Below are 21,531 nucleotides of genomic sequence, written 5' to 3' on the forward strand. Positions count from 1 at the left end.
TTTTGCGTCACAAATAGGAGGATAATTAAGGCACCAGCCATCATCACTACCTGAGTGTGAGACACTCTCCCTTAGAGGATGTTATCGTTTTACAGTTAGGACCGAATTAGGCCAACTCTGAATAATTTAAATTAATCTTCTTAATCAAATATTATCATAAAACGCCTTCTTACTTAAAGAAGAGATTTGAGAGGATTTCATGAGCCATCATCACTGATCAGTGACCTAATTCAGTTCTCTTTAAAACCTACTTTACTTATAGACCTGCGATGACTGCTTCTATGATCCCCCACAGTTTAGAGTAATATCAATACTGACACATTCAGGCAATTAAGGACCAATGTAGTAAACAATGTATGTATCTGGCTGTAGTGCTGATCTAGACATATTTGAAGATGCTTCTTGAAGAGCTTCCAATAAAAAATACCTTACTGTGTTATGGTTGTAATGCTAAAAAAAAATGACAAATGAACATCCATGATGTTTTGAATGAGCAGACCAAGCTAACTCAATCAGCTCTTTAGTTATAATTTAATGGTAAAACTAAATTAATTAACAAATAACTATTAACTTTGAAGGTTAAAAAATGATATATGGCCAGGGTGTGCTGAGACATCCCATTGCCACTGGAGACACTGATTTGTGGAGGAGTCAATGCCACCAGGGACGTGTCATAGAGCAGGACATAAAACTGCTGGTCAGAGCTGCTGAGGTGGACACATCAAGGTCAGTGTGCCTACAGAGATCTACATGAGATGGTACGGTCAAATTCAAGGTACATAGCAGTGTTGTTGTTGAAAAGATTTTATTCAGTGCCTGGGAGAAACAGTATAACACAATTTCTTATAAAAATGGATATTCACAGGTTCAGTCAAGGCAGCAGCGCTGAGGCCAAATTACTCTGCTGCAAAAAAAAAGAAAATAAACTGTTTCATTGACATACACTAGTTTTCTCATCCTTAGCACTTTGTGACAGCGATCACTCCAACAAAGATTAGCAGCAAACTAATCATCTCCAGCTTACTCACTGATAGGTTTTCATTAAGTGGTAAAAGGGGAAATAATCACTTTTTTATTCAAAAGGCTCAATTTCAGCAGAGGGATCCTTGCCCTCTGGATTTGGGATTATTTATCACAGCAGTGTGTGTCCAAAAAAGATCATTTAAATGTAGCGTCAAGTAAAAGTGCACAAATGCACTTGAGCAGAACACACTATAACATTTACAGAGATGTATAGTAGTGCATTGAAATGTAGGTTTTATGAACTTATTTTAAAGTTTAAAGTTGTCCCAGATGAGTAATAAGGCACGGTTTCAGTTCACACGCACTTAATTGAATTGTGTTGTGTTTATAAATGAGGATATCTATGGTTTTATTGCCCAAATCATGTCCTTACATAACTTCATTTAAAAATAAATATCTATTATTTTCTTAAAATTTTAAAAAATAGTCTTTAGCAGTTTGCTGTTCCCCGTCATAACCCAAAACTCAGAAATGAAATTTGAAAACTGTGGAAATAATCAATACCTAACTTTAAAAAAAATAACAGGATGGATATAGCATTTTTTATAAACAGTTCAAAAGGATAACATCCAATAAAAGACAAAATAAAAACACAAAAATAAAACATGTAATATACAGATTTAAAAAAAAAAAAGATACTAGTTGAGAACACGTTAAGCCTCTCCGCTCTGTTTCCACCCCTTGGAGAAAATATGTGCCAATGCCCCCGAGAAAAAGGACCAACACCCCTCTGTTCGACCCATCTCTTTGGCGTTTGTGGAGGGGAGGAGCAGACGATGCAAAGCGTCTCTGCCAGGCAAAGAGCCTCAGGGCCAGTTCATTGGACGCCACATGTTCACAAGGCGTGTTGTCAGGGAATTAAAAGCTGTGATTACCTAGGGCCCAGAATGAGAAGACAAAGGAGGGACTGGACGGGATTTATTTTTTGGACTGTGATGTGAAGGCGTTCTCGATGCAGAGGACGATGTAGGAGCCGGAGCAGCCGCTGGGCGTCTGCTGCAGGAGGTGTCCGTTCTGTAGCGATGATGCCAGACCAGACACAGCATGGTCGCCCGCCCGCCATGTTTCACAGTAGTGGTCTGTTTGACGGTGGCCTTTGTTGTTTGATCCGTGCCAGATCATTTTGTCTGGCCTGGAGCAAAAACAAAAGAAAGTAGGTTAGAATTTATACTCTGTGTGGAGAGTGTGCCGACATGAAGTAAACAATGTATAACTTCAAGACACCAACAAGGACTTCTGCTTGAGTAAGCATGACATGTTAGTGTAAAGGATAAATGTTACTTAAATATACGGATGTGCAGTCAACAAAAGACTCACCATGCACTGTCCCTGAGGATGTCTCTACCATCGAAGGAGTAGATCGGTACATTCTCCTTCATTTTGCTGGCATTGTCACCAAAGATGGACTCCCAGTTGTTGAACAACACTTGGTCCTACAGAGTAGAAATTTTAGAGTTTATATTTCTGACATAATACAGAGATCGGTGCATTCTTAGTTCTTTTTCCACAATTAAAGGTAGAATTGATGAAGACTGTTTTGATTTTAATTGGATTAATATCAAACAACTCAGTTCTGACCAAAGCAACAGTATCTCACCTTCAGGTTAACGATGGGGAAGCTGTCCCTGTCTGACCTGCGGACGATGGTGTACAGGTCTTGAAGTTTGGAGGATAGGAAAGCTCTGAAGGTTCCTTTCAGGCCGACAGCACGAGCCTGCTGGAAGCACAGGAAGTCTGCTCCACGAATTCCTCGCATGTTTCCACTCTGAGGACTGTTCAGGGCGATGAGGCGCAGCTGGCGAGGAAGACAGAGTCATGTTAAAAACTGTCTTAGATGAATGTGTGGTATTTTGATAAATTATGGGACTAAATTGTCAAAAAAGTGATGTCATTTAAAAACTCAGTTTCTGAGCTTATTTGTTTGACATTGAATGATAGCTCCTCTTTATCTGGATCCATGGTGACCTATAGTAAAGTTTAGATTATAGAGAGTTCAAACAACTGAAGTGTACTCACTCCTGAACCAGGCTGAAGGACAGGTTGGCTGGGAGGTCTCTGTGGTGTGACAGGGTATCTGTTGTCTGTGTGTTTGGGGGCAAGTCTTCCATCAGTCTGGCCTGTGTGTCTTGGGTCTGGGAATCTAGGATCGTACTGTGGGGGGTATCTGGGCTCTACAGGAGGACGTGGTGGAGGCTCAATGGGACGTATGGAGGAACCTCCTTGGGAGTAATGACCTGCTCCATTGTTGTGTGACTGGTCCTGGGACTGGGGGTACTGAATGACAGGTGGGGGCTGGACTTCAGCCACTTCATTTTCCTTTGAAATGACAAAAGATTAACAATAATATAACAGTCAGAGAGCATTTCAAATAGCATTACAGGTTTATACTTTTTTTCTTTTTATCTTAATGGAGCTCACCAGATCTCTGAAGAAGGGGCTGTACTCTCCAAGCTGAGGGCATTAAAGTTGCAAAAGGTTAAAAGTGAAATCTTAGAATGACTGAAAACATTGTCTGATCTGTGACTAAACTGACTCCTTTAAAGTCTTGGTGTGTTGTTGGTTTGTAATTTTTGTTCTGAGCTCAACAATATTCATTAAGATTTGGGTCAACACTTTCTTGGGTGACAGAAGTCTACTGTACCATGACTTGCCGCAGTCCGTCTCGTACTCTTAGATACAGGTCTGCTCTATCGATGATGTAGATGAGGCTGCCTTCTGTCTGACGCCTAGCGGTCGCAATCATGGTGTCATATGATCTCAGAACTGTCACCTGTGGAAAATAGACATATTGAGTTTTACTTTTAATGTATGTAAATAGAGCGAAATAAACTCATGACCAGTTAAGTCAAATGTAGAGTTCTGTAGAGCCCAGAGTCAGAACAACATTATTGGTCAGCACAAGTCTGCAGGTGCAAAGCTGAGCACTGTCATTTCAGTTTACTTTAACCACAGAGTTAGAGGATTATTAAAATGCAGTGGCTGGACTTACTCCAGAGGATTGACCTGGACTTCCAGGTGGACCAGGAGGACCAGGAGGTCCAGGAACACTGACAGCTGTGAAAAAAATAAAAAAGCTCTTCAAAGATTTTGTTTATCAGCAGCTTCATTGTGACAGGGAGTAATGTGAGGACAGTATCCTTATTTCACTGCCTCTCCAGCTGGAGCATACACAGTAAAAAAAAATGTTCATCATATTTGCTCAGTTTGAAGCCAGGTCCCTCAGTCTTTACATTGGTGGCACAATGATACCACCTATGACGGGGATATTCTGGCTTCAAAACTGTACAATGGTGAAATGCAGTCTATTCTACAGTCTGTGAGCTGGAGGTGGAGCGACTGGATCACCATTTTAATTTTCAGACATTAAGAGATATATTTAATCAGTTCTACAGAGCAGTGGGTGGTTACAATTATCCAGAACAGTTTAACAGCAAAGAAGCCACCTACGATGGTTGGGCCTGTATGCTCCTGGCAGTAAGGAAGACCCTGGGGGTCCTGGGGGACCTGGTGGTCCTGGAGGTCCTTGACGGCCATCATAACCAATCCCTGGTGGCCCTGGTGGCCCCTGAGGTCCAGCAGGGCCAATGATAGACTCTCCTTTTGGCCCCTGATATGAAAGAAACATCAGACATCCCATTTTTGAAGTACCTGATTTAAAATACAGATAACTGTACTACCAGTGTTACTCTCTGAACTTACCGGGAGGCCTGGATTTCCTGGAGGTCCTGGTTGGCCTTGTACTCCTCCAAACCGTGGATCATAAAATCCACCACCTGGCTCTCCCTTTTCTCCTTTCACGCCGTTGTCGCCACGCTCTCCTTTCAGCTCATTCTGGTAGACACATTTTCAACATCATGATCATTTTTATCCCAGCTAATCATTAAGCATATGAATGAAGCTGAAAGGTGCTGAAACATAAATTAGTTACCTTCAATGCATAAATATCAAGACTGGAAGCTGTCCCTGAAGGAAAAAGAGACGTTTTAGTGACACCTCTTAAAGGATCTGCAGTTTAATGAAAATAAGAGTAAACATTGATGAATATGTGTATTTGCAAATAATGTATAAACCTGGGATTCCTGGAGGTCCTCTGTCACCACGCTCTCCTTTCTCCCCTTTAGTTTCTGCAGCAAATATAAATGAGAACATCTCGAAGTTAGATATGTTAGCCCTCAGGTGTGTCTTGACATTGAAACTGCAAAGCTGTTACCACCCCGTGTCATAGATGGTGATGTCTTCTGTGTTTTATCAGTTCATTCTTCTAATCTAAAAAGACTTGACAGCTTAATCTCTTGACAATAGAGTGAATATCCTGCTCAGGCTGAGGCAGCTGGATCAAACTGAAATTAAGATAGAAGCGTTCATCTCTGCAGACACTTTAAACCTCTTTCTAAATCTCTCTTCCTTGAATGGCACGATAACTTCACTTCATCACTCTGATCCCCTGCTATCTTCTGGTATTATGTTTTATGAGCTAAAACAACAAACGGTGTGTTGGAGGTCATACCGTAGTAGTTCCTTGAATTGTCATCGTAGCGCTGCAAACACAAAGAACAGTTGTCACTTTAGGAGTTCAAAGCAGCATCAGTGGCACAGGAAAGTTTTGAGTTTGTGGTAAATTATGCAAAATATGCAGATAACAAGAACCAGATTATGACGAGTCCTCTGCCCTAATGACACTAAGATGATCCAGTTCAGCCAGAGGAACACAAGGGACATGAACTCATGGCTTAATCTACTCATTAATATAACTTTATCTTGTCACTTTTCAGCATTTAGCTTTAACAAAGAGGTCTGGGACCTTGTTTACTCACATTGAAGCGATCAGGAGCTGGTCCAGGGGATCCAGGGGGTCCAGGGGGTCCTGGTGGGCCAGGAACTCCCTGAAAAAAACAAAAGTTGTAACTCTTTCTTTCTCTCACTTTCTGTAAACGTTGCATATGTTTTGACCGTCTCTGGTTGTCTCTGTAAACCATGGCTTTGTTGAGGACTAAGGATGCTCACTCTGAAAGAATCCTCTCACTAAGGAATAATTTATCTGCACGCTATTTCTCCAATCATTCATTATGGTGGCACTTAGAGAAGATCACTTTTTCAAGTAAAATTCAAAGGTAGCGAACACATCAAAAAGTCGTCAGCAGAAAAGCTGACGAGCAGAGGTTACCCACACCAAATATCTTTTGTCTTTTACAGGATTTTTTAATAATGAATGAAACTTTGAAGGCTGTCCTACATGTTTACAGATACGAGGGTGATCCGTGAAGGCATTGAGTAATTCTAGCAGTGTGAAAATGTGGGCGGATCTTCCACAAATGTACCGTAACATTGAAATGTCACAGTACGATACACCAACAAACATTTGCATTTGTGTAAGATAAGATAAGATGTTTTTTAGCTCCAAAGAGGAAATTTGCCTTAGGCAGGAGTTCTAAGTTTATACTGTTAATGCGACTTAGTGTAACATAAAACAAACAAGAAAACAACCAAGTACAGCTAAAATTAGAGAAATTATTTTGTTTATGAATGGCTAATAAGCTGTATAAATGTTAGTTAAACTGAATTATTAATGTGGTACCTCAGTGTTGAACAGATTTGGCTATTTAATGTTTTAGCTAAAAAGCTAGCAAACGTCAAATCCTCATTCTTCCCATTCACTTGTAGGTGTGTAATCCTTTGCTCAAATGTCACCCGTGCCAGACTAGCCTCAACCACCACTGTTCTGACAGAATGCAGGTCACAGGCAGGTCACATATAAATCTTATTGTGATGTTTGAGGCTGTTCATGACACTCTGGCGTGGCTTGGGGTTTCAGAGTAAGCAAGATTATGTCAAACTGTCAGTTTTAAATTCCACCAATGTTATCTCAGCTTTGAAGCAAAAGCTCTGGTTAGAAGAATATGAATACTTACTGGGTAGCCAAAGCCAGAACCACCCCCTGGCTCTCCTTTCTCGCCTTTGTAACCGTTTACACCAGGGCGACCCTGAGGAGAGAAAGCCGCCGATCAATATTTACTTGCGCTTGGGGAAACAGATATGCTATGCTTGAAATAAAATGTCTTAGTATTAAATCCACGTGTTTCTGTAAACCAACATGAGACCCCTGGAGAGGGTACTTACTGGTCTTCCAGGCATTCCAATTTCACCTTTAGGTCCAGAAGGTCCATACTGACCCTGAAACATAAGATCAAGGTGAACAAGACTCAGAAATGTGCTTTTACACAAGTTGTTAATTTTATAACTTCATTTTTCATGGAACTCTCACATAAAGGTGCTTTAACACTTACAGGGGGTCCAACAGGTCCAGCAGGTCCTCTGTCACCCTGTAGGTATGATAAAATGGGCCGATTAATTTTCAGGAACAAGTGTTACCTGCAAACCCACAACAAAACACAGCAAGACTCACCTTCAGACCTGTCAGGCCCTCCAGAGAAAGAAGGTTTCCATCAGGTCCAATAACCAAGCCGGGCTCACCTTTCTCACCCTGAAAACAGAACCAAGACAATACAGATTTATCATCAGAAGTGTCTTTATTATCATGAGCAGCTTAATTAATAAACAAACAACAAAGACTGTACCTTTGCTGCATAGCCTGGAATGCCCGGTTCTCCTCTGTCCCCCTTTGGTCCAATAGGACCCTGCAAGATAGAGACAAAGAAAGAAGATTCATTAACTTCTTGAAGGTCAGAGTAACAGTCATTTGGCAGCAGGAAAGTCTTTGTTCCTCTGGATCAATTGAAGCCAAAACAATCAGCCGTTCCATTAAAGTGTCTCTACAGCACAGCTTCTAAACTGCTGAGTAAACTGTTGTTTAGAAATTGATTGTAGAAATCAGGGAATGAGACATTTTGGGCTTCATTGAGAACATGCACTGCCAGTTTAAAGGGACTAAAATGTGGTTCAGGGACTACATTTGTAAAGCCACTTGGCTCCAGTTATCTTGACTTTTTTTTTTTTTAGCCAAAATGTTCAAAACTTATCTGAAGATGGGGCTGGAACTGGAGCAAACTATCAGTAAATGTTAAATTATCGCCTAACATTAGCTATGGCCAAGTAAGGGATGTGAATCTTGAACTGGGGGGGTGTTAAAAAAAAAAAAAAAACTCTTTAAAACTCTTAAAAAAAAAAAATTCTTTAACTTACAGGGAATCCAGCCTGCCCAGGTAAACCAGGTCCTCCCTATGGAGCAAACACATCACATTTTAACATAGAACCTAATCTGACTGCTATTCAAATACTGTTTTACAGAGTTGATAAACAAAAGACAGACCTTAAACCATCACATATACACAGCTCTAACTGGACTGACAGAGTAAATTTTGAGTTGTTGGATATGAACAGCTGTTACTAAGAATGAAAGATAAAGATCCATCTTTAATTACCTCAAATAATATTTATTTTCTGTTTATTATTGGTGAAAAACATTATGTTAGATACAGCCTGTCAGCACTGACGTCTGTTCTGAATGGTGTGTCAGTGTTTTCCCCAAAATAGAAGAGGACATGCTAATTGTACATTTCAATATGTGGTATTAGACCGTGTCATGTCTGAGTTGACAGCTTCCTCTACAGGGATAATTACAAGGTCATGAATATCTCACAGACATTGGCACAAAGTGAAGGAGGTTGTGCATTCATGTAATAAAAGCTCATTCATGGGTTTCTAGACGCAACTGTTGGAAATAGTTCACTATACTTTAAATAAATCTAATAAAATCACTGTTAGTTGTGAAATATAGACCTGCACAACATTTCATCTCTAACTTCCAAAAGAGCACTTGACCAGGATGTTTCTCTATAGCTTTGTGTCAGTATAACTATAAAAATCAAACCTGAGGTCCAACACTGCCGGTGCTTCCATCAGGCTGTGGAGACAGAAGCAGAACAGAGTTTAGATGTCTGCTCAACTGCTGGTTGACAGAAGTTCAAAACGCAGAGATGGCTGTATCTGTTATGAATGCCGTTTATTTGTCTACCCAGCACTGCTATGTTTGTTTGGTGTGACTTACATGGCCAGAAACCTGATAGATAACTTGTCCTGGTGGTCCAGGTGGACCAGGTGGTCCTGGGAGTCCAGTTCCATCTCGACCTGTTTCACCCTAAAAATCACAATTTGCCCAATGGCAACCAAAGTATTATGAGTCAGTCAACTACAAAGTGAATGAGGAGTATACATAGATCATAAATATGCCTCATATTTAAATTTAATTTCAATATAAGTAAAAATATCTGTTAAAAGAAAGAAAGGGTTAAAACAGTGTTAAGTTTTTGGTCTTGTTTCAGTTGATGGCAGTTCAGTAACAAGTTGAATAGATATTCAAGATTAAATAGATATTCACCCTCTCCCCTTTGTCTCCTCTGTCACCCTTTGGTCCCTGTGAACAGGATGAAAGAAAATAAGAAAAAAAGATTCATCCAGGGCTTTCACCCTTTGTTCAGCACCTGTTCCATTCGAGGCTGGAAGACAGTCTGTTACCAAATATAATAAACATACATCATCACAAACATACATCAGCACATCCACCAGTTTGTTTAAAATAAGGAATATTTTCATAAAAATATGTTGTTTTTTGTATGAAATTGGGTAAGGACCTTCATTGTGCCATTAGGGAATACAAAAGTTTCAGAAAATACTTCAAAGGTCACTTGACCTTGGATCTTGTTTCTGCATTATCGGGACTCTGATTTTACCTTTAACTTAACTATGATACTGTGCAGTCCTGATACAGCGTTTTAGAGCAGTAATCATCTCCTGGTGAGGTTTAAAGTAACCATGTGACCACTTTTGCCAAGCCTTAATTTTATTCATTGAAATAGAGAGGTAGAGGGAGAAATGCTGATTTTTACCTGAGGTCCAGGGAAACCATCCAGCCCAGCTTGACCATCTCGCCCAACAGGACCTTCTTGGCCTTTCTGACCTGGCAAACCAGGGAACCCAGGTTTACCCTGTAAAAGGGACATTTCAACAGAAGTTACTAGTACAAAAGTTTCAGCCAGTTAATATTTTCTTTTAGTATATCTGTTCTATTACTCAATAGTGGTGAGCATGGTCAGCTCTTTGCAAACATGATGGTCATTATCTATGAGGGGTTTTATGGCTCTTTAGATGTTTTCCAGAATCTCACAAAAATTGCTGTTCTAAATTTTTGCTTACATACTTAAAAAAGCCCATTTGACGAATAGTTTGCCCAAAAAGACCATGAAGATTGAGATGCAAGTGTAGCAGAAATTAGATACTCACTGGAAGTCCAGGCAAGCCAGGAGGACCCTGAAAGAAAACATGTTGTTAGTCGCTAACTCAGCTATGTTCCAGTTACATATTTACAGACATGTAGGCTGATGGTGCTCTTTACCTGTTTGTTACAGAAACAAACTCATTAATTAGATCATCATACAAAGTAAAGCACCACAGCAATGTGACTAACCTAATGACTAACCTAATGCACAATAACTATTGGACCAATAATTATTGGGTCGATAACGGGACATTATTACGTCATTCCGGTAGGTACGATAATATGATGTCTAGCCCTGATAACATTTATATTTGTCAAAAATATTTCTGACTGGGAAAATTTAAGAGTACCCCCTCATTTAAAAAAAAAAATCCTTATACTGGTCATCACAGCATCTGCTGTACTTTAATCTGTGTAGAAGCTTATTAAAACTGAATGGTTCGGTTGAAGGAACCAGAGTATTGCTTTTGATTTATAGATTTTTTTAAAGCACTTAAGTGAGGTGTTACCTTGACTCCTTTGTTTAAAAGCTGCTCATCATAAGGTAAATATGTTAGGAAGGGGAAGGGGGTCTAAAGTGCTGTTTGTTGAGGGTGAAATTTCCTGAAGTGCCCCTGCTTTACCCAGTACTGACCTGTCTTCCTTCAGGTCCTCTAACGCCAGGAAGTCCATTTGAGAAACTGCCAGAGCCCTCCATGTCATCCTACAAACAACAACAACAATTTTATTGACAGCAGCCAAATGAAACTTTGGGGGTTTTTTTGGTAAAAATCTTGTACACCAGTTATCCCCTGAATCAATGTATCAAAAAGACGTCTTTTTAAAAAACATACAAATCCAACACGATAACTTGGTCCGGGAGGTCCTGGAGGCCCAGGTGGCCCAACTGGTCCTATGGGTCCAGGAAGACCAGCCAGTCCAGGTTCACCTGGAGTTCCTGGTAAACCATCCTCTCCTGAAGCTCCCTTTTGGATTGAATTAAAGCAATAAATCAGTGTAACCAAGTGAAAATTAAAAAAAATGCAAATTTAGAAATTCACCCTCAATAAAATTGACAGGAAGGGCAGTGAAGAAATGTTGAAATCAGTGTCACATGGATCCTGCACACAGCTTCTAAAACTTGTCATGCAGTAGTTTTGTTATCAGTGCTGGTAAGACTGAGTTAAAAGAACAGTTTAAGTCAAACAAATCCATGCCGTTGTTTTAGGAGCCACTTTTTGACGTCACCAAACGTCAAACCAAACCACAGTCAGCACTCAGATTAAACTTTAAGTCACTAATCCCTTTTGATGAGTGCTGGACTCCAGTTACCTGAGGATTGGAGGACTTAAGACAGGAAGAGGAAGAAAAGTGTGGCAGTAGATTGGAGAGGAAAGAAAAGTACGGGCTTGGCTGGAGAAATGAAAGGAGAGAGACAAGACGTAGTCGGATGAAGGCTTATGTATCGTTTATGAAGTTTTCACCATCACACCGTGATGGTAGCGGTCTGCTCTCACTGTGAAGCTGGAAAGACTTAGAGATAAAATCTGAGAGGAAGAAAAGATTTTAAGGAAATAATCACCTTTGCTCCAACTGCACCTGGAAGACCCAGCTCACCTGAATCACCCTAGAGTACAAAATAAAAACCACATTTAAGGTGAAAAATAAATTTTAATATATCTTACATGCAAAGGTTAAGAAGATAAGTCTCATATTCATATGTTTGAACTTACTTCAAAGCTTTATGGCTTAAGTTTTCAAACTGTATGAAATTGATTTAGTCTTGATGAAAGAAAAACAACATGTATTTCAATGATTACCTTTTCCCCCTTGGGACCAGGAAGTCCTGGTGAGCCATCAGTACCCGGTAAACCAGGCAAACCCTGAAGTCCAGAAAATGTTGGTTACAGTAGATGTTTTAACAAAATCATGATTCAGACGGTCAGAAGAAATATAAATTAATTTGAATTAACATATTGGAAGACATTAAGTTGGAAACCCACTGGTTGACCTGGCGCCCCGTCTCTTCCTGGAGGACCAAATGCCCCAGAAGCAGATGCTGTGCCTCCTGTAGAGGGACCAGGAGGCCCAGGGGGACCGGGAGGACCTGGTGGGCCAGGAAGTCCCTGCAACAAAAGAGGAAAAGTTGTAAATGAAATATAATCAGTTATGTAACATATGTGAAAGATTAGTATATGAAAACACTGGCGCATAAAATGAGACTCTCATGTTTGACTTTTAAGACATTTAAGGATTCTGGGAACAAGCAGTATGTGCAAGAGTTATTTCCTCAATCAAATCCAAGAGTAATCAAGTGGAGTTAAAAAAGATGAATTTCTCTCACCCTGATAGAATCCAGATCAGGAAATCCAGAACCCTCCATGTCCACAAAAGTCTGAGGTACATAATTGAAATCAGTTGGAGTCAACAAATGATTCACAAACGTTTTGAGTTGATGTGTCTTTGCTTTTAACCATAGTGAACTATGTGATTGGCACTAATGTTCACTCACAGATCTGGATCCTGGTCCTGGGGGTCCTGGAGGTCCTGGGGGTCCCCTGGGACCAGGTTGACTTTCTCCACGATCTCCCTATTGGCACAAGAATTATTTGGGTAATTTATTTGGGCTCAGTGACTTTTCCCATGTACAGAAATAGCAGGTATATGTTAAGCAAGTATTCTCTGATTCTTTAGATGCCACAGTGCATCTCACCTTCTCTCCTCTGGGTCCAGGGTCTCCAGGGGTGCCTGGGAATCCTGGAGGTCCATCAGGACCCTGTGGAGAAGAAGCACAATTTGATATTGTGTTTTAAGAGTTTCTTTCCCTGACATTTCAGCCCAAATAAAATCAAGATCATGTCAAGTTCAAAAGTTTGCGTTTTTGCATATTTTACAGGTAAACCAACAACTTACAGTTTTCCCGTCCTCACCAGGATCACCCTGTGAAGGTTCAATAAAGAATGAGCAAAAACTTGTCTGAAAAAGTTTTTAGTCTTCAGGATATTTATGCCACATTGAAATAGCCATTCTGAATTATTGAAAGTTTTCACTTTGTTCTATATGTTGTAACACCGTACACAATACACATTTCAACAATCTTGGATCAACACCTGTGGCATTATATAAAGAATGCACAGTAGCACTACTCACTGGCTCCCCATCAGCTCCTGGTGGTCCCTGGGGCCCTGAGGCACCTGGTGGTCCAGCTGGTCCTCGAGGTCCTGGGACTCTGGAAGCCACTGCGCCATCACTGCCAACTGAAAACTCAGTGGCAGGTCCTGGAGGGCCTGGTGGACCAGGTGGTCCTTGTGGACCTGGCTCTCCCTTCGTACCTTGGTACCCAAAGCCTGCAGAGCCCTGAAGATAAAGAAAAATCAGGGTTAGCTGAGGAGATGGACTCACTTTCACTCAATTCAATGTTGTAGCAGAGGGATCTTCAGGAAACAGATGATCAATAGAGTCAGTTAGATAGAAGAGATTGTCACCTGACAGGTGTACAGGTGAACTAAACATGTCAACAGCCTGAAGCACCAAGGAGACACAAATTATAGAAGGCAGAGACAGACTTTGTCCTGAGCTCACCTTTGATCCTTTTTCTCCTGGTTCTCCCTGAAAATACAAAAAGAAGCAGAGTCACCTCAGTGCCAAAAGTCTTCCCTAGCTGCCTGACTTGACTTGAAACCCTATTAAGTTGAAAGTATATTTATTTATCCCATCAGAGTACAAAATTGAATACAACAGTCTTGTATATCAATTTGCATGCAGTATATACACATCTCAACAAGGGTAAACTTCACTCCTGTATTATGACATGTATTGTATTAGTAGACTTAAGCATTTTTCCCGCTGGATTATAAACAGATTAGTTCATGACAAAAATGATTAATATAGTTTATATTAAAACAATCCAAAATTACTTTCATATTTCATTTTCCTAGCTTTAATGTCATTTTGATTGAAATTTTAAGTCACTGGCTTCTTTTTGGCACGTTTCCTGAGCAATAAAATAAGTTTGGGCAACATTTCTGGGACTACTGCAGATATGATTTCACAACATTTAGGGGATGCTTCTAAAGAGATTTTGGCTTAGAGGAGGCATTTAGGACTTTTTTTGTTTGTTGATTCAATGCCAGAGCTATGTATTTATATCTGTAAGTTGTTCAAATCAGAATTTTACAGTATTCAAACTTAAAACTGAAATAAAACCTTTTCTTGGGAGAAGGAACAGAAAATGTAAATCAACATCTGGCTGTTGTCACCTCCACTAGTAGTGGTCTTTCTGATTACATTTTCAACCCTGTGAAACAGATATACATTCAGTTAATCTTTAACAAAAGTGGTGAAAATGTTTTTAGATAAGATGTGAGATAATGTAAAATTAGGGCTTACAGCTCCCCCTTGTGTTCTTCTAGGATAATTTACTACACCACTCATTGACTGTCAACAGTATTTTCCCTTTTTTTTACTCTCTGAATTGTTTTACTAACTCACTGTTAATCGCAACCTTCAGGGGTAAATTAGGTTAATATTATTTTCATGCATCATTATCCCAAGTCCCAAAATGACTCACAAAGGGTGTTTGATATATCTGCAGCAGACAATATCACAACACCCTAAAAATAAAGGTTCAGACCTTCTCTCCACGAGCTCCACCTCGTGAGCTGGAGCTGAAGCCAGATTCTCCCTTCGGCCCAATCGGACCCCTGTCTCCTTTCTCTCCTCTGTCTCCTCGATCGCCTTTTTCTCCTCTAGCCCCTTCTGGCCCTGAAATCAACCACAGAGACAAAGTCATTAATACCCTCATGAAAAGACCTTTCAAGAAATGATGAATGATTGTTTCCCAAAACACAAACAATACACATGACATTTCCTGCACCCACAGGAAGAAGATGAGGAAAGAGGGAAATAAAATGACTCTGCTTGATGGAGCGAGAAACCCAGTGTGAGCAGCCTCAGCTTAAAGGCCACAACATGTTCAAGATGGTTACTGTACACACCAGCCCATGCTTGCATGCACAACCATGCTGCTGCTGAAATCCCCCTGATCTGTTTCTACCTCACGTTTACTTTGACATAGACTTGTGTTGTTATTTCCATTCCCTAGCTGTGCTTTACATGGATATCAAAATAATGTTCTCTTGGCATCTTTTTGATGTTATTTAGTTCAAGGAAAAATACCAAGTCAGACAGAAGCATGGAAAATTCACTGGAGAAAAACATTTTCCCCCACATCAAAGCATTAATAGCCTCGGCTGATTTAGAATACCAGTCCTGCTCATCCACTTCTTGTCATTTAATGGAAAAAAAATATGGGGGGACTTACAAAACTCTTTTGCAATCCTTTTTTTCCAAGTTATCCTCATTTTCTCTCTCCTTTGCAATTTCTCTTTCCAATTGTACGGAGATTACAGCCAGAACAGCCCAACATTTTTATCCCTCTGGCTTACAGACAAACATGTCCACCACCCTGTGTGAATTCAAAAGCTTGCAGATGACAGTCTCATGCATTCTTCAGCTTGTGTGCTTTTGAAATCCATGTGAGTTCCTGCATTAGGCACACACATGGTTGGACACCGGAGCAGAGAGTAAAAGAAAGGAAAATAAACACAGGATGTGTGGATGCACGTCTCCACATTTTTATTTCTCTCCCTTGACCCACCTGGTGACCCAGGAAGACCAGGTCGGGACTCCACAGGAACTGAAACCTGACGGGAGTCAATTGCTGAACACAATGCAAAAGATAAATTAGCCTCCATTAAAAAGTGCCAGGGCAGATGGATGTGTCAGGGTGTGAGTGAATAAACTTTCAAGTATTTTTCAGTTTCATTTACTTTACATTCATACCAACAAGCTACATCTTATTAAGTTATCAAACATCAAACTTTTCTAAGTTTTATTTATGATGCTGCTTCAGAATGCCATGTATTTCTTAAAATATTAAACATACCATTTCTGTGCAAATACACACTACCTTAGACTCTATAATTGCACCGTGAATGCTCGGTGTTAAATAACCAGGGGTTACTGAAGCATGAACTACATAGGCTGTGTATAAATGTTATCCATCAGCATCCTCTGAGAATATAATGCAGAGGAAATATACATGCAAAACATGGTTATTCTCAGGTTATCTGCAGATACTTGTTTTTCTTTTCCCTCACAGGTTTTTCCACCAACACTCATAAAATATTAGTATAGTTCCAGCCTATTCTGTCATTTCATATTATCGCTTACTAGACCTAAATGTCCAGCTCTAAAACTGCAAATTAAGTTTTTATATTCAGTTCAATAAACATATAAGTAATATTATATCCCATTTATACAAGGGATGCAAGACCGTGCATGTTTTAAGTATATGGAAGAAAACATGTTATTTTGACCACCGGTGGCTTTGGCTATTGACATTCTACACTTCAGTTAGTTTGCACAGTAAACTCAGAGATATTAAGACTGAAAAGTTTGTTACGTCAATTCACGACAAAAGAAGCTATGTGTTTTAGCAGTGAATGTTTGAAAAGATTTGTGTGAACTTGATACAATTTTGAATGTATCATTTATATGAAAAGCCCAGGAGTATAGAAAAAACCCCAGACTTCCAGCTCCTGGGCTGCATTAAATTATCTGTCCACTAGATGGAGACACATGTCAGTGAATCAGGCCACAGGAGGCATTTCTTCTAGGAATATGAACTCTGCAACAACCTGTGCCGTCATTATTTTACCTGCCATACCTAACAGGTGAGCTAAGTCACGTTTCAAAATGTGAGGCTAAATCTTTGTTTCCCCACTCTCTGTAAAAAATAGACTACACATTGTCAAGAGCAATACAGCATTGTGCAGAAGTTTTACAGAAACACAAATGACATTTAATTTGAAGTTGATGTGCATGGTTGAAAAAAACAACAACCAGGGACCTTTACATTAAGAAACAAACAAGTATTATCTCTCTTCACAATTAAAAGAGCAGATTAACTCACCAGTTCCTCTTGAGAGTGTAACCTCCTCCTTCTTTACCACTGGTGGCTGCTGAATAGGCCGAGAGGATGGAGGAGTAGTCTGCAGGAGAACAATCACATTTTTAAAAATGTAACAGCTGTCAATGTATTTAGTTTTCATTAATCCTTACGTATTTTTTTTTATTTTCAACTAAGATCTTTTGAACCAATCCAAGAACCTTTAATGTTTTCACATGCAAAGTTGAGATGGTTCCCATCAATCCAAAACAAACCCAAAAATGACTCATGTGTCTGCACTCTGTTAACATTTAAATACTTTAAGTGTTTGTAGTTTATGCAGCTTAAGCTTTCCTTCTAGTTATTATTTCCATCTCAACTTCAGCACATTTTTGAAACATAATAAAGTCAATCTGCAAGTAATGAAACCAGTTTCCCTTTTTTTTTTCAGCATCTTGTTTAGATTTTTAAAATTGCAGTTCATGTGTTGATCACTGTCTAGCATCTTGTTGCAAAACTGCTTGTTACAGCAGAAAGCTCCAACTGACACACATCAAAGCTGCAGTTACAAAAATAGTCAAAAATAAACTAGGGATATAACATTAGTGTCTACCATATTCTATGTAAATGCTTGTGTATCCCTTAATGTGACTGGCATAGACTACATAAGAAGTGGATTTGGCCATCAGCTCTAAAAAAAGAGGCCTGCTTGAGTGCAACAAAGTTGCATTCCTTCTAATGGCCAGCAGGGGGTGAGTTCACCAATTGAAGAACTGTGACTGTCAAATGGCAAAGTGTGGCTACTTCTCATTTGACTGATCACATCAGTTACCATTTTAATTGTTCATGTTTACATCACTTATCTAACAATAATTCATAAAGAAAAGAAGGCATAATGGACCAGTATATCAACTTGCCTTGAAATGACTTCATAAATCTAGAAAATATTGGTTTAGGACATGTTTTTTGTATTTTTTATGAAGAGGGTTTGTAGACGAAGGAAACAGATCAGCCTACAGTCCTCCAATAATCTACAGTTTCTGGCAGGGCTAAGAGAAATGACAGGAGTAATTGATGGTCAGGAGAGCTGGGATCCCCTCAGCTTCCAAAATGCCTTAGGGTGAAAATGAGACAAGGGAAAGAATAATGCTAACACCCCCAAGCAGCTAAAGATCATTCTTCACCGGTGACACACCTCATATTGTCACATGGGGAATCCAGGACAGGGTGGGATAAAGAATGTAGTGGAGGGGGCAGCTGAAGGACCAAGTGAAGCAAGCGTTGATAATTAACCAGTTTACTCACTGGGAAACTCTCTCCCTTGCTGTGTTTCACAGCTCTAGATATGCCAAGCACTTGGCTAGCCCAGTATCGACTGTCTTAAGTTGATAATATATATTAATGTGCTAAAGAATACCCTATTTTCACTCCTCAAACGATCCATCAAAGCTGTGGCTGACGGGTGGGAGGCGCTGATCTTTAGAACATAAGTGTTGATGGATTTGAACCACATAACCCCCTGAATCTTCAAGCAGGTATGCAGCTCCTTCGGCAGTGAATTTATCCCACCTCTGCAGCTTGTTTAAACACTGGCTTAAGGAAGGAAGACAAAGTAAACTGTACAAATAATGCACAGATTACTTTGTAGTCCATAAAATCAGGACAGTCTGGTTGTGCAATGACTGGGTTTAGTTTTCATTTGCTTGACTGCATTCAATGAAAGAAATGAGACTTTGGTAAAAGATCCTTTACACACACACTGTTTGCTTCAGTAAAACTTTGATGTATCAGACATGTCTCAATTGGCAACTCTTATCTTACAAGGGCTCTACTCCTTAGCTCAACTTTTTTAAAAACTTAAATAGCCTTTACATATCAAACAGCTGGTTGAACCAAACTGGATCTAAGAGCAAGACAGACAATAGCTTAGGAAAAGTAATCTTGGTCGGAATATAACCAGCCAAGCACACTGCTGTCATGGCTGGTGGTATCAAACTTCAGTTATGTGCCATAACCTAGAAATTTAGTGTATTTCAGTCTTCCAGCTCCATCTTTAAGTGTGCAATTGGTTGCTGTGGTACTACAAATTACAGTTTTACAAGATTCTAAAATCAAAGCTATAAGCAAATTAAAGTCTTTGAGACGTCAAGTTAATCAAGTCTTATAGACAGCAAACCTAGACAAGAAGCAGCCCCTGTATCTCTAGGTGTAACTCTTAGATAATTCATGAACTTGTGCAAATAAATTGTCAAAGGTAATTGGATGTTACCTATATCACACAGTCACTTGCATCACCTCGAGCTAAACCTCTGTTCTTGAAACACTTCCTCTTTAGGCCTCTTGCTGAAGAGGGCACTTGGATTCCCACAGTGGCACTGTCAAGGATGACTGACTAGCTCTGCCATCTATCACCATGAATTCCAGCATGACAAAATGGAAAGTTTCACTTCTTCGACTCCCCCCATCAGACGTGTATAATCTGCCCAGACTTGTCTTAATTGCACTGGTTGGACAATAGTACAAAGTGTCGGCTGTTTTCTGTGAGCAGACATCAGATAGAAAGAAAGCAGCAGGTAGGCATTAGATGCCATCTGTTGTGTTTTACATTGCATATTACATGATGCTAATAAATGCCTACTGAACAGATGGAAAAGCCCCTTGTAAAAGTTTCAGGCAATCAAGGCAGAGTAGAAGCAGTAATGACGGAGAGACTTCCGACTGGATGTAGTTACGCCCTCCCTGACTGTCTTTCCACCTCTGTCAGTTCCTGCACACTGTTAATGGAGAAAGCAGTCAGAATAATACAGCCTGGAGGCGGGGGGCCTCTGACTTGGATCAGATCGAGTCCAAATTGACATCTGGTTTCTCTGACTCTCCACTATAATTGTGAGTGGGGGCGCACACATGCACGCACAGCAGTGGCGACGCAGGGTGGAAGTAGAGCTACAATTCGGCCCGCTATCTTTGAGAGTGGGAGGATGTGAGTGGGTGTCTGTGGAATCTGATTGTGTGTGAGTGTGAGAGAGACAGAAAACAGAGAGAGGATGACAGACAGACAAAGGGAGGTAGATAGATAGAGCGAGTGTGAAAAGGAAGAGATCATGGAAGGCACCATAAGATCAGACAAGTACATGCAATAGTTTACACAGCTTGCAGGGACGACGTATAAAAAGATAAGTGAAATTAAAAAAAACAAGTGTGCAAGTGTGAGGAAAAATAACAGCATATATGAACTTCATATTTCCAATCACTACTCATCTGCCATCACCTCTGCTGTTAAATCTCTCAAAGTGAAAAACCAGGTTGAAACCAGGACTAATGCCTGAAAATTCATTTTGCAGACCGTGTCTTCTTTGGTACAGCAACCCAATAAAAGGGCAATAAACTTAACAGACAATTTTCTTTGTTAACTCCTCCGCTTTTAACCCACAGAGGGCATTTTTTCAGCTCTGACAAGGGCAAACTTTATGTTAAACGTCTTTGTCTCCAAATGTATATGGCAGAAGCGTTTCAATTTCCAGACATCAACTCAGCAGTTTTTAATCTCTCCAAAGGGATGAATGTTCGCTCACTTATGACAAGTAACTTGAGACATGGGGGTTAATCCAACTCAGGGATGACTCAGTTTGTAGAAGCAGCGTTGCAGTCATGTCAGATAGGTTTACTTTATTATCAAAATGATTTATCATCATTCATAAAGCAGGAAAAAAAGTGGTGTTGTTCAAAGAGTAACAGTTCCCATGATAAAAAATAAATGTTTCTTACCGTCCATCTAGGTTTCTCCCCAGCTGGTTTCGAAGCTCCAGTTTCTCGTAAGCCACTTCCTTCACCTGAAGCCTAGAGAGATGAATCAACCATTTTAGTTTGATTTTAACTTCACAATTACAAGATGGTCATTTTGATTTTTTTTTTTAAAGTTTTTTATTGTACGCAGCAAAAATACAAGTGCACATTGCCCTTATACCGTGTGTCGGGTAGTTTATCAAGCTTGGATTGTTGTGTTATTTTGTGTATTTAAGCCATCATCTTGGTCAGACTGTCTTTTATATACAACACTCATCTGTGACTTGATCCTCCAGGGTAATTAAACCCTTCAAATGTGTCCTCTGGATGGGAAACACACCACAGCCGTGAGTGAACTTATCATTTGAGATAAAAGATGCATCCTGAAATTATAATCCAGTCATTTCCACTTGGAATGTGAGTCTAATCCCAACTACATCTAAAGAGCTGACAAAGACAAGCGTTAAATCGTGATGCCTCTTTTGTTGGTGAAGACAAGGTTTTGGTGGTCTCGGAGAGCAGAGCAGCTGTGAAGGCAATGTTTTACTAAATAACAGTTGAG

General features: G+C 39.9%; 1 protein-coding gene across 3 annotated transcripts in view; it reads right to left on the reverse strand.

Annotated features, from left to right (window-relative positions):
- Nucleotides 1-799: 799 nt before the first annotated feature.
- col18a1a (collagen type XVIII alpha 1 chain a) overlaps nucleotides 800-21,531 on the reverse strand; it is a 97,135-nt gene continuing 76,403 nt past the window's right edge. For 2 of the 3 annotated variants that reach the window (XM_074694734.1, XM_074694732.1), the window contains 39 exons: nucleotides 20,952-21,023; nucleotides 17,211-17,289; nucleotides 15,894-15,956; nucleotides 14,868-14,998; nucleotides 13,817-13,843; nucleotides 13,385-13,591; nucleotides 13,148-13,174; nucleotides 12,948-13,010; nucleotides 12,747-12,824; nucleotides 12,579-12,629; nucleotides 12,238-12,360; nucleotides 12,055-12,117; nucleotides 11,817-11,861; nucleotides 11,089-11,220; nucleotides 10,890-10,958; nucleotides 10,261-10,287; nucleotides 9,867-9,965; nucleotides 9,359-9,394; nucleotides 9,029-9,118; nucleotides 8,852-8,884; nucleotides 8,164-8,199; nucleotides 7,599-7,658; nucleotides 7,427-7,504; nucleotides 7,308-7,343; nucleotides 7,141-7,194; nucleotides 6,933-7,004; nucleotides 5,838-5,906; nucleotides 5,531-5,561; nucleotides 5,094-5,147; nucleotides 4,952-4,986; nucleotides 4,723-4,854; nucleotides 4,471-4,630; nucleotides 4,013-4,077; nucleotides 3,665-3,793; nucleotides 3,442-3,474; nucleotides 3,040-3,339; nucleotides 2,621-2,818; nucleotides 2,341-2,456; nucleotides 800-2,155 (listed from right to left, as the gene is read on the reverse strand). In XM_074694734.1, coding sequence (XP_074550835.1) covers nucleotides 1,942-2,155; nucleotides 2,341-2,456; nucleotides 2,621-2,818; nucleotides 3,040-3,339; nucleotides 3,442-3,474; nucleotides 3,665-3,793; nucleotides 4,013-4,077; nucleotides 4,471-4,630; nucleotides 4,723-4,854; nucleotides 4,952-4,986; nucleotides 5,094-5,147; nucleotides 5,531-5,561; nucleotides 5,838-5,906; nucleotides 6,933-7,004; nucleotides 7,141-7,194; nucleotides 7,308-7,343; nucleotides 7,427-7,504; nucleotides 7,599-7,658; nucleotides 8,164-8,199; nucleotides 8,852-8,884; nucleotides 9,029-9,118; nucleotides 9,359-9,394; nucleotides 9,867-9,965; nucleotides 10,261-10,287; nucleotides 10,890-10,958; nucleotides 11,089-11,220; nucleotides 11,817-11,861; nucleotides 12,055-12,117; nucleotides 12,238-12,360; nucleotides 12,579-12,629; nucleotides 12,747-12,824; nucleotides 12,948-13,010; nucleotides 13,148-13,174; nucleotides 13,385-13,591; nucleotides 13,817-13,843; nucleotides 14,868-14,998; nucleotides 15,894-15,956; nucleotides 17,211-17,289; nucleotides 20,952-21,023 — 3,387 coding nt within the window. In that variant the 3' untranslated portion in view covers nucleotides 800-1,941. The remainder of the gene's footprint in view (nucleotides 2,156-2,340; nucleotides 2,457-2,620; nucleotides 2,819-3,039; nucleotides 3,340-3,441; nucleotides 3,475-3,664; nucleotides 3,794-4,012; nucleotides 4,078-4,470; nucleotides 4,631-4,722; nucleotides 4,855-4,951; nucleotides 4,987-5,093; nucleotides 5,148-5,530; nucleotides 5,562-5,837; nucleotides 5,907-6,932; nucleotides 7,005-7,140; nucleotides 7,195-7,307; nucleotides 7,344-7,426; nucleotides 7,505-7,598; nucleotides 7,659-8,163; nucleotides 8,200-8,851; nucleotides 8,885-9,028; nucleotides 9,119-9,358; nucleotides 9,395-9,866; nucleotides 9,966-10,260; nucleotides 10,288-10,889; nucleotides 10,959-11,088; nucleotides 11,221-11,816; nucleotides 11,862-12,054; nucleotides 12,118-12,237; nucleotides 12,361-12,578; nucleotides 12,630-12,746; nucleotides 12,825-12,947; nucleotides 13,011-13,147; nucleotides 13,175-13,384; nucleotides 13,592-13,816; nucleotides 13,844-14,867; nucleotides 14,999-15,893; nucleotides 15,957-17,210; nucleotides 17,290-20,951; nucleotides 21,024-21,531) is intronic. The other variant, XM_074694733.1, reaches the window with a different exon arrangement.

Source organism: Halichoeres trimaculatus, unplaced genomic scaffold (genome assembly GCF_033239565.1).
Source record: "Halichoeres trimaculatus isolate MK-OKI-2021-1 unplaced genomic scaffold, fHalTri1.1 fHalTri1_scaffold_19, whole genome shotgun sequence".
Classification (NCBI taxonomy): domain Eukaryota; kingdom Metazoa; phylum Chordata; class Actinopteri; order Labriformes; family Labridae; genus Halichoeres; species Halichoeres trimaculatus.